The sequence below is a fragment of the Felis catus genome, chromosome D4 (assembly GCF_018350175.1).
Source record: "Felis catus isolate Fca126 chromosome D4, F.catus_Fca126_mat1.0, whole genome shotgun sequence".
NCBI lineage: Eukaryota > Metazoa > Chordata > Mammalia > Carnivora > Felidae > Felis > Felis catus.
Window position 1 is genome coordinate 87,374,545 of NC_058380.1, and position 10,203 is coordinate 87,384,747.

The 10,203-nt window shown below is 58.6% G+C and overlaps 1 protein-coding gene across 3 annotated transcripts; it reads left to right on the forward strand.

Moving 5' to 3' along the window:
* DOLPP1 (dolichyldiphosphatase 1) lies at positions 1-9,323 on the forward strand. Of its 3 annotated transcripts, XM_019816659.3 has the most exons (9): positions 127-200; positions 2,866-2,932; positions 3,712-3,812; positions 4,028-4,112; positions 4,201-4,300; positions 4,531-4,629; positions 5,181-5,309; positions 5,745-5,834; positions 7,826-9,323. In XM_019816659.3, the coding sequence occupies exons 2-9, from the start codon at positions 2,887-2,889 to the stop codon at positions 7,860-7,862; spliced, it is 687 nt and encodes a 228-aa protein (XP_019672218.1). In that variant the 5' UTR covers positions 127-200; positions 2,866-2,886; the 3' UTR covers positions 7,863-9,323. The 3 variants fall into 3 exon arrangements, with proteins under 3 accessions (XP_019672219.1, XP_003996008.1, XP_019672218.1); XM_003995959.5 differs by lacking the exon at positions 2,866-2,932 and having other exon boundaries at positions 45-200; XM_019816660.2 differs by lacking the exons at positions 2,866-2,932; positions 5,181-5,309 and having other exon boundaries at positions 1-200.
* The last annotated feature ends 880 nt before the right edge of the window (positions 9,324-10,203 follow it).

The window sequence follows — 10,203 nt, forward strand, 5'->3', positions numbered from 1 at the left end:
GGCTGCGCCGGTACCTGTATCGGCCTCCGATTGGGCACGCGGCGCCTCCCCGGCGTGATAGGTCAGGACCACCGCCCCCCTGGCTCCCCATTGGCTGCTCGGCGAAGCCCGGTCTCCGGGTAAGATGGCAGCGGACGGACAGTGCTCGCTCCCCGCTTCATGGCGGCCGGTGACCCTCACCCACGTCGAATATCCTACAGGTAAAAGGCGGTCCCGCCTTGCAGGACGCCTTCCTGGGGCCGGGTCATCAGCCCCGGGCGCTCCGGCCGGCGCGAGCCCGCCGAGGGGGCGCCGGGGGACCGAGGTGGGAACTGTCAAATAGTGAGCCATGGAGGGGTTCGGCCGGCGCGCGCGCCGCGCAGGCGCAGTGGTGCGGCGATGAGCTGGGCGAAATTGTGAGCGGCTCGCTCGCGCACTCTGCGGCTGCGCCGTCGGGCCGCTCCCCCGGGTCCCGGGACGTGGGTGGGCTGTAATGGGGCTGGGGTCCGCGTGAGGCGGGGAAGGCTGACTGGCCTGGACTTGGGTCCTTCTTCCCTGCCCTCCCTGGAATCAGAGAAGCCAGACTCCCTCGTCTGCGTGCAGGGAGTGCCTGTTTCCTTCAAACAGCGCTTTGGGGCTGCAAAAAGCTCCCCATTGCTGGGAGTGTGCAAACCGAGGCCGGGAAGCTTTTCGTTGCTTGAGTACTTGTGCCACGCCCTGAGCAGGGCCCTGCTCCGCCACAGAGGGAACCGGAGGAGGGGACAGGCGGCCCCTGGGACCTGATTTCTGGAGTTTCCCAATCAGATGCATCTCTAAAAGTGCAGTGTTTTCCAGCCGAGAGGTCCTTTAGCGACCGTTCTGGAGGCTAGTAGAGCGGTGTAGAGCTTGGGCCTTAGGATCAGAGATATCTGGGCTCAAGTTCGGGCTGAGGCTTGGTGCAAGTGACTTCGCCTCTCTGTGCCTCAGTCAGTTCATCTCTAAAGTGGGACTGATCACAGTGCGTTCCTTCTAGTGGCGATGTGAGAAACAACACGAGGTGTGAGAAATGCTGAGTGCCATGCCTGGGACACAATGAGCATTCAGCGTGGAACTGCAGTTAATATTGTCTTCCCAGGACCCTCACGCCCAACCCACCCTCCCTGGGTAGGATGATTGGGTGTTGGGTGAGGCTGGGGGCCCCTCATGGAGCCCTAATTTGCCCCAGGACGGGGGTGGGGTGGGGGGGTCTACTCACCCTGCTCTCTGGTGCAGAGATGTAAGAACCTGACCCTGCTGAGGGCCCCAGGGCTGGATGCCAGGGAACTTTGACCCTAAGTATGCTGGGTTATACTGGGGGCAGGGCAGCCCTGCCAGGCACTGGACTCTACCTGCCCACCCACCCACCCACCATTTATGCCCACCATTCATTCAGCTGGTATTTGCTGAGCACCTCCTGGGTGCTAGGCCCTGAGCTAGCTCTGCGTTTAGAACGATGAACAGGCCCATATGCCCCCTGCACTATATGGATTGTGAAGAAAACCCACTTTACATGAGGGAAACTGAGGCCTGGAGAGGGGAAGGAACTTGCCTAAGCCTTAGTACCTTCATTATTTCCCCTCCGTGGCCTCTGATTAGCTTCTCTGCTCACAAATGAGAAGAAGGAACCTGGTGTTCATGAGCAGCATGACACAGGCTGTGATGAGGGACCCTTTGCAGGGACGGTGGGTGTCTGGAGGAGGGACCTGGGTGAGTCTGGGGGCCTCCTCTGAGGCCTAGTCCTCTGCTGACTCCTCTGTAGCCCCTTTCGTGCCCTCATCACACTGATCCTTGCTTCCTTCACCCCTTCTCTACTCGTTTAGCATCAGTTTTGAGCCTAGTTAAGGGCCAGATGCTGTACTGGGCTTGGGGGGATTGAGCAGAGTGTAGAGACCCCGTCCTGGTCTCCTGGAGCCTACCGTGTAGAGGGAGAAACACTGGCCCCATATCTATACTAACGAGTGCATCATAAGCGATGCCCTGGTTACAGATTCCCCCACAGACTTAGAGCTCTGCAATGGCAGGAACGTCTCTCTCTCTCTCTCTCTCTCTCTCTCTCTCTCTCTCTCTCTCTCTCTCCTTTTTTTTTTTTTTTTTTTTTTTTTTTTTGCAGCTGTGGTGGGTACTTAATTTATGTTGCATTAACCCAGGCAGCACCTTGATTGGGGGAGCCTGTGTGTGCAAAGGTCCAGAAGTGGGACAGGGCCGGGATCATTCAGGGAACTAGAGTTCTGTCCTGGGAACTGTGGCAGAGGTGGGAGGACTTCAGGGCCTGATGAGCTGAGCTGAGATGGGGTTCATCCCAAGGGCAGAGGGAACCACGGAGGGGCTTAGATCAGAGTGGTGAGGCCAAAGTCTCTACAGCACCTGCGGGAGGGTCCGAGGGTAGCATCGGCTGCGGGACGGGCCAGGCATCAGCGGGGTGGCCAAGAGACCCAGAGTCTCAGAGCTGGAAGGGACCAGGCCATCAGGTAGATGAGGGAGGAGACAAAGGCCTAGAAAAGGGGAGGGCCTCACCCAGTGTCACCTAGTGGGCTTGGGGCAGCACTAGCCTTTGACCCAGGTTGCTGGCCTATCCCCCACCCCCATGCCAGTTCCAAGCCAGTCCAACCGTGGATAGATGTGAGTGAGGCCAGGTGTGGGAGCATCTGTCTCTTCCACCTGGACTCTGAGCTCAGCCCTGCGTGGGCACCTTCCTGCTGCCTGCGTGAAGCCAGGCTGGTGGTGTGGACCATTTCCCATGCTGGGTTCTCCCAACGTGGAAGTGTCCGGGGTGCCAGGGGCTGAGCTGGGTGTCTCACAGGCCTGGCCGCCTCAAAGCTCACACAGCTGTAAGATGTGGGTGCTAATATCCCCTTTTCACTGCCACAGGAACTGCTCCATGAGCCATGCATGCCCTTTGACCCCAGAGTAGCCACGCAGCGTCCAGTCTCTGATGGTGAGGGCAGCCTTTGGACTCACTGTCAGCTCTGCCATTAACCAAAGGGGAAAGCGGCTCTTGTCTCTTGGTTTCAGTGTCCTCAGCTCTCAAAAGGGTTCCTGATCCTCGCATGGCCTCCTTTCCAGGCCCGTTAGCAGGGTGAAAAGCGGGTAGGAGGTGCCAGTTTTTTGCCAGTGGAGAGGCTGCCATATTGGGCAAAGCAGCCTTGCCCCTCTCCTCACTTGGTCCCTGTCGGGAGCCTGCAGGGTCCAGAGACGATCAGGTTCCCCTGGAGGCCCAGGACGAGGCTGGCGCAGCCCCAGCACGGCACTGTGTTCCAGAGGCCCTTGTATGCCGGCTGGGCAGCCTTGGGATACGGGGCCTGGCCTCTTAGCTCAGACCCGGCTGGGTTCAAATTCCTGCTTTGGGTGATGGGTTTACTACCTGGACCAGGCCCGAGGCTAGGGTTTTAGTCCAGACCTCATCGCTTTCTCACTGTGTGACTCCAGGCTGAAGTCACGCAACCCATATGGGTCCCAGTTTGTTCATCCACAGAATGGGGCCAGTGAAGCACCTGCTTTAAACTATGCACATTAGGGCTTGTGCCCATGACTGAGTTGGTATGGTACCCTGGTTGACTGAGGCGTCCATGGCTGCCTGGTCCTGCCCTCTGGGCCCTCCTGGGGCCTCCTTTCTGGCTCAGACCTCACTTGACTTGCTGGGTGCTGGCCCCTTTCCTGACTACTGTGCGTGGCTCATCCTGTTCTCCCTGTCTGCCCCCAACCCCCCCCCCCCAGGTGATCTCTCTGGCCACCTCCTTGCCTACCTGAGCCTCAGCCCTGTATTTGTCATTGTTGGTTTTGTGACCCTCATCATATTCAAGCGGGAACTGCACACGGTGAGTGAGTCCGGCCCTGCCCAGCCGTCCGCTGCCCCCACGCCAGGGAGGAGGGGCTCTGCACCGTTTAATCCCAGCTACTTTGCTTTCCCTGCCTTCGCCTTCTGGGTTGTTTACTGGTTGGGCTGGGAGGCTCCATCAGATGCCACAGTCTCTGGGCCTGGGTGGTGGCCAGTAGGCACAGAGGCCCAGCTGACCACATATCTTCCTGGCAGATCTCATTCCTCGGGGGCCTGGCCCTGAACGAGGGGGTCAACTGGCTGATCAAACACGTCATCCAGGAGCCACGGCCCTGTGGAGGTAGGGCCTGGGCCGTGGGGTCTGGGGGTGCCCAGGTCAGGATGCTACCGCGATGCCCATATCCTTCCATCCTGCTCTGTTCTCCCAGGCCCCCACGAGGCAGTGGGCACCAAGTACGGGATGCCCTCCAGCCATTCCCAGTTCATGTGGTTCTTCTCCGTCTATTCCTTCCTTTTCCTGTATTTAAGGTAAGCTTCTGCTCTGGCCGGGGTGGCCTCGAACTGGCCCAGGCTGGGCTCTGCCAGGAACTCACTCTCAGCCCTTCGGACACCCTTGGGTCTTGGCCTCTGCCAGGGGTGGGAGGAGCTGCCACCGAGGAAGAGATGTCCAAGCAGTATTTGGAGGGGGCCGGGGGCTGTTTGGGAGGCCTGGGCTCCAGGCTGTGGGCAGAGGCCACCTGATGGGCCTGTTTTCCTAGAATGCACCAAACAAACAACGCCAGGTTCCTGGACTTGCTGTGGAGGCACGTGCTCTCCCTGGGTCTTCTCACCGCGGCCTTTCTAGTCTCCTATAGCAGGTATGGAGGGAGGAAGAGCCCCTACCACCCCCCCCCCACCCCGCCCACTGGGATCTGGCTGGATTTGTGGTCCCTGTTGGACCTCCGTGTGGACCGGAGTCCCACAGCCTGTAGAGCAGCGCTGGGAAGGGGGTCTCAGGCCCCTTGGTTTAAAGGGCTAGGACTCCGGCTCCCCCTTCTAGCCCAGTCCATGCTCTCTCCTCTGGGCTGAGCCCAAGGTCCTGGGGACACCTGCACACATCAGCCATCTGTTCCCAGTGTCCCAGAGGAGCTTCTTGGAGACAAACTCAGAGCTGAAGGCTGAACAGAAGGCAGATCCCAGCCGAACCAGCCCTTCAGTTCTGTGGTTGGGGGAGCAGCCATTGGGGTCCAACCCCCTGCCTCCTTCTGGAAATAGCTTGGAGGCTGCGTAGTCACAGGAGTCTGTCCCATCTGCGTGGGTCCCTGCCGTGTGCACGCATAGGTCCCTGGGAAGCCGGCACTCGGGCTGGGAGATCGTGCAGGCCTGTGGCCGGCTGGCTTTCATGAACTTCCCTCTGTCCTTGGCCCAGGGTCTACCTGCTGTATCACACCTGGAGCCAGGTGCTCTATGGGGGCGTTGCTGGGAGCCTCATGGCCATCGCCTGGTTCGTCTTCACCCAGGAGGTCCTCACCCCGCTGTTCCCTAGGATAGCAGCCTGGTAACTGCCTCCTGGCCTTGTGGCTGCCCCACCCGCCTCTGCCCCCAGCCTCGGGCCCCCTGGGAGGGCCCTAGCGTCCCCGCGTCTGGTGGGCATGGGCTGCAGGCCCTGCTTGCCTGGCATCCTCCTCCCCCAGGGGTTTTCTCAAGCCCAGAAGCCAGGGTACCATTTTCTGTCCTCAACTAGGCTCTCAAGGACTTAGGAAGCAGCCTGAGGCCTGCTGGGCTATGCACACCGTGGGGCAGTGCCTCTGCCTGAGTGTCACACTGGCGACATGTCTGGGTCTCTCAGCAGCTGGGTCACAGGCCAGGCAAAGGCTCTCTGAGCAGTGGGGGAGGGTGCATCACCAGCCCCAGGCACTGGCGGGGGAGTCTGGTTTGGTGATAGGCTCACGTCCTGATGTGGTCCTGGCTTTCCGGGTGTCTGTCTCTCCAGGCCTATCTCTGAGTTCTTCCTCATCCGAGACACGAGCCTCATTCCCAACGTACTCTGGTTTGAGTACACGGTAACCCGGGCAGAAGCCAGGTGAGTCAGGGGACAGCAGTCACTGGGTCCTGACTCAGTGGGGCCCCCTGTTTTGGAGGGCTCCCCAATAGCCAGGCACTTGTCTGAGCACTTTTCTTGTACTACCTCATTGAACCTCCCTTGGGGCCCGCTTTACGGAGGAGAAACGGAGGCTCAAAGGAAGAGAGGAGGAGTCACTTGACTGGGGATTTGCAGATGGTGGATGGGGGAGCTTGGCAAGAAACCCAGGCTGTCTGGCCCAGAGCTGTGCTTGTAGTCTCCGCAGCTCAGAACCAGACAGCTGGGCAGCCGAGATCCTCAGGGTTGCCGAATGCGGATGCCCCTGGGGGTCATTTAGTCCAGACACTTTCCTACAGACGGGTAAACCGAGGCATAGGAAGTTAGGGGCTGCCCGTGGATGCATAGCAAGTGGGAGCAAAGCTGGGCTCTGGAGCCTCCTGACTCGACTGTCCTTCTCCACTCACCCCAAATCCTGGGTGGGGTGTCAGCTGGGCTGAGGAACGCCTGGTTTCTCCCCAGGCTCAGAAGGGAAGCTGAGGTGAGGCCAGGCTCCAGAGTAAGCCTGGGAGGTTTCCTGGGGGATGCTGGCGAGAGGAGCCCGGGGGCAGGCCGGGGCAGGGTGTCGTGGCATCCGAGAAATCTGTCTGGTGCATCGTGGTCCAAATTATCCTAATGAGCTTAAGGGTAAAGTCCCGGATCCGTGAGGGAAGGGGATTTGAGGGGGTTAGGGCAGGCAATCCCATTATTGGTGGAAGGGCCCCTCCTGGCCCAGCCCCACCCCACCTGGCTGGCCGCCACCTGCCTCCATCAACCAAAATTTCCACGTGCACCTGCTCTGTGCCGGGCTGTTGGGTAGCACAGCGAGCGAGATGGTCATGGCAAGCAGGGGGGACAGGAGGAATGAAGCACCTGTGTGATCGGTGCCCTGGGCCCGAGAGCCCATGACAAGATCCTGAGGGAACAGCACCCGAAAAGCTTCTGAGGCAGGATGACACTTGGTGAGTCTTCCAAATAGACAGAGGCCGATGGGGCTGGAGCTCAGGGAATGAGGGGACAGGGACAGGGGATGAGCCTGGGGCCACATCATGCAGGATCTGTCTGGTGGGCATGGTTCGTCTTCTGAATTAAAAAAAAAAATTTTTTTAACTTTAATTTTGAGAGACTGTGAGCAGCGGAGGGGAGTGTGAGAGAGAGAGAGAGACAGAGGCTCGGAAGTGGGCACTGTGTTGACAGCAGCGAGCCTCATGCGGGTCTTGTACTCACAAACCGCGAGATCATGACCTGAGCCAAAGTCGGACGCTCAACTGACTGAGCCACCCAGGCGCCCCCATTTTCTGAAAGTTATGTGGGACTCTAGTCAAGCCCATTCATTCTCCTTTCTGAGCCTCAATGAGCCCCGTTAGAAGATGGGGGACGCTATCCCTGCTTCCCTCAGGTGGCTGGGCCCATCATGGATATAGTCCTTCCTCCAACCAAATAACTCAAGTCCCCTGTATAACATCCATCGGCCCTTCTATCTTTGCTTACGCGCTTCCAGGTGGAGAACTCGCTATCTTTTGTCTGTTTCAGTTGTTGATAACAGAGCCCTGCTTGTGCTGGGCTATCTGTAATCCCCATGATTAGTTGGATTCCAGCCAGGTCCCTCTGGCTTCAGGTCTCTCGTCCTGGGCCCCACCTCTGCCGCAGTCTCCTGGCTCTGTTCCTGAACTCCAGAGCCGAGATGTCTGGGACACAGTCCCGGGCCAGAGACACCGATCCTCTCTAGGGTCCAAATCCCAGGTGCTAGGGCAGCAGCTCTGATCGGCCCAGCTTGAGTCAATCACTGGGGCTACCGGGGTGGGCATTCACCCGTTTTGATGGGACCGTGGATAGGGAGGGGACAGCTGAGGGCATGGGTCACTGAGTGCCAGGAGTCCCCTCATTTGACCCCGCCCCCCCGCCCCCCGCCCCGGAATCCTCCTCACATTTGACCCCCATCCCCCACTTTGCAGGAACAGACAACGTAAGCTGGGGACCAAACTGCAGTGACCGGTGAGTGTGGCTGGGTCCAGCCTCCAGATCTGGCCTGCATGATGCCTTGCAGGATGGACAGAATGACAGAGGGTTGAAGCAGAGACCTCTACAGACCCAAGTCACCAAGTGGAGCCTTTTTTTTCTTCTTTTAATTTTAATGAACAAGGTGGACCAAAGGGCCGAGCCGGCCCCTCAACCGGGACCCTGGAGGGCCTGCTGCCAAGGGGCACACGGCCAGAGACCCTCGCTGTGCTGCTGCCAGCCCCTGGTCAGGCGGAAAGCGCCCTCGGCATGGGCACCGGGGTGTGGCGTAGAGAGGAGGAGGGCTTGCGCCCCTGGTCGCAGGGCCAGGAAATCCAGGTGGCGTGAAAAATACACACTATTTATTTTTTGGTTTTGTCAAAGGCAGATGGGCTTTTGGGGACGGGGCGGGAAGGGCCCATCTGCTCTGCCCTGGATGCCCTGCACACAGAGGAGGGGCTGAGGTCAGCCTCCCCGGGGCCCTTTGCCCTGGGCCCGGGGGACAGACCGCCGCTCCCTGGGCCTGAGAGGTGGCCTGGGGGCCCAGGAGGAGACGAGCACCCCCCCCCCACGCCCTCCGTGCCACCAATGCCATTCCAGAACTTCGTTCAGTGTTTCCTTGTCTGGGGGGCAGGGCCCAGAGAGCGCGCATCTGGCGGCTGCTATCATTGTTCTGTACCCCATATCGACCCTGCACCACAAGGGCTTTCTCCGGTCCCCTGTCCCCAAGACAATGGTCCCCTTCTGACAGAAGAGCCTGCACATGTGGGTGAGCAAACCCAGGCTGTTTACAGCTCTTTTTTTGTCCTGCCATCTAGTAGCAGTTAGTTTTCATCTCCACCCCAACAAAGGGCAGAGGAACCAGGAGCCGGGTGAGGGGAGTGGAGCCGTGGGTGCGTGATGTCCCTGTCCTTCCCTTTCTTTCCTTTCCTTCCATGTGCTCTGAACGTTCCCTTGTCCTTTCTGATGCCCTCCCGAGAGCCTGGGCACCTGCTCGGGTGCCCTTAAGCCTGTGTCCGGGGTGTGGGTGCCCAGATCCCCACTGTCCGGCATGGAACCCGATCTCTGAAGTCTGACTCTCAAATGGAGTTGTGGAGAAGAGATGCTTCCAGACTCTTTGGAAGTTTCGAGAATTGAACCAAGCTGCTCGGGAGCTGTGTTCTACACCCCCACCCCACCCTTTTTTCTTTGTGGAGGTTCCTAATCTGCTGCTGAAGCACAATATTCCGGTGCTTTCTTTTCTCATTTGGTAAAGACAGTGTCCAAAAGCCATTCCGGATGCCAGGACCAGGGGCCTATTTCTGGGGAAGGTTGGTCAGTCCCCACGTTTTCCTCCCCTTCCCTTCTTTTATTTTTTACTTTTTGCCTGAGACAAGCCAAGTGTGAGGTGGTTTGATTTAAGAAAAAATCAATGAAATTGTTTACTATTGTTTTAAAATAAAATCTTGAACTCTGGCGGCCTGAGCACATGAACTCATGAGAGGAAGCTGGGGGTGCCTTTGGGGACATGTGACCCTGAGGGGCAAGGCTATGGCAAACACTATAAAATCATAAGCTCTCCAAGACCTCTAGTCCCTCCCAGCCCCCGAACGTGGGGTCGGAACCGCCTCTATGACATTCCCCACCAGTGTCTGAGGAGACCTCGCAGTCAGCTGTTCAGTTATAAGTCTCCCCATTTCTTAGTCCTGCTCTGCCCCGCTGTGTGGTCCTGGCTGGCTCTGGCCCTGCTCCCAGGCCCGTTTCCCCTCTGTGTGACAGCCCTTGAGGACTGGGCATGGGTGCCCTTCCTAAGCCTCTGCCACCTCCACTCTATTTAATCTGTTTTTCTTGAGCGCGAGGACGGGTGAGCATCTTGCTTTGCAAGAACTAACTGCGAACTGAGCTGGATGTTTGCGGAGGCCCTTGTGGGAGTGAGCTGGGTACAAGTCCAACTCAAGGGCTGGCCTCAGGCAGGCAGTCTAGTCCTTCCTCTGTCCACAAAGCAGAGGTGCCATAGGGCTGCACTAGACACCCTCGGGGTCAGGGTGAACCAGAACTGTGTGTCCTCACAGGAGCTTGGAGGCTGGGGCCAGATCCCTGTTGAGTCCACAGAACCTTGACGTTCAGTTACGGTGACCTCACCCCAGGTGCGCAGCAGGAGCAAACAAATCTCTGGAGGAACCTTCACCCCAGATTTGAGTTACTTATGTAAACAGTTTTGTATTCGTGGTGCACAAGATACAGAGCGAGGTGGCCAGGTACAAAAGGAAGCGGCATCGTGACCGAGAGCCCGCGGAAAGCAGGCAATGGAGGCAGACCCGTACAGACCAGAATGGTACCGGCACGGTCAGCCACA

Bases quoted from the DNA above. Each gene is read 5' to 3' on its own strand.
- DOLPP1 (XM_003995959.5), top strand. From the start codon at position 125: ATGGCAGCGGACGGACAGTGCTCGCTCCCCGCTTCATGGCGGCCGGTG. The intron at 201-3,711 runs GTAAAAGGCGGT...CCCCCCCCCCAG, and splicing joins CCACGTCGAATATCCTACAG to GTGATCTCTCTGGCCACCTC. The intron at 4,630-5,180 runs GTATGGAGGGAG...TCCTTGGCCCAG, and splicing joins TTTCTAGTCTCCTATAGCAG to GGTCTACCTGCTGTATCACA.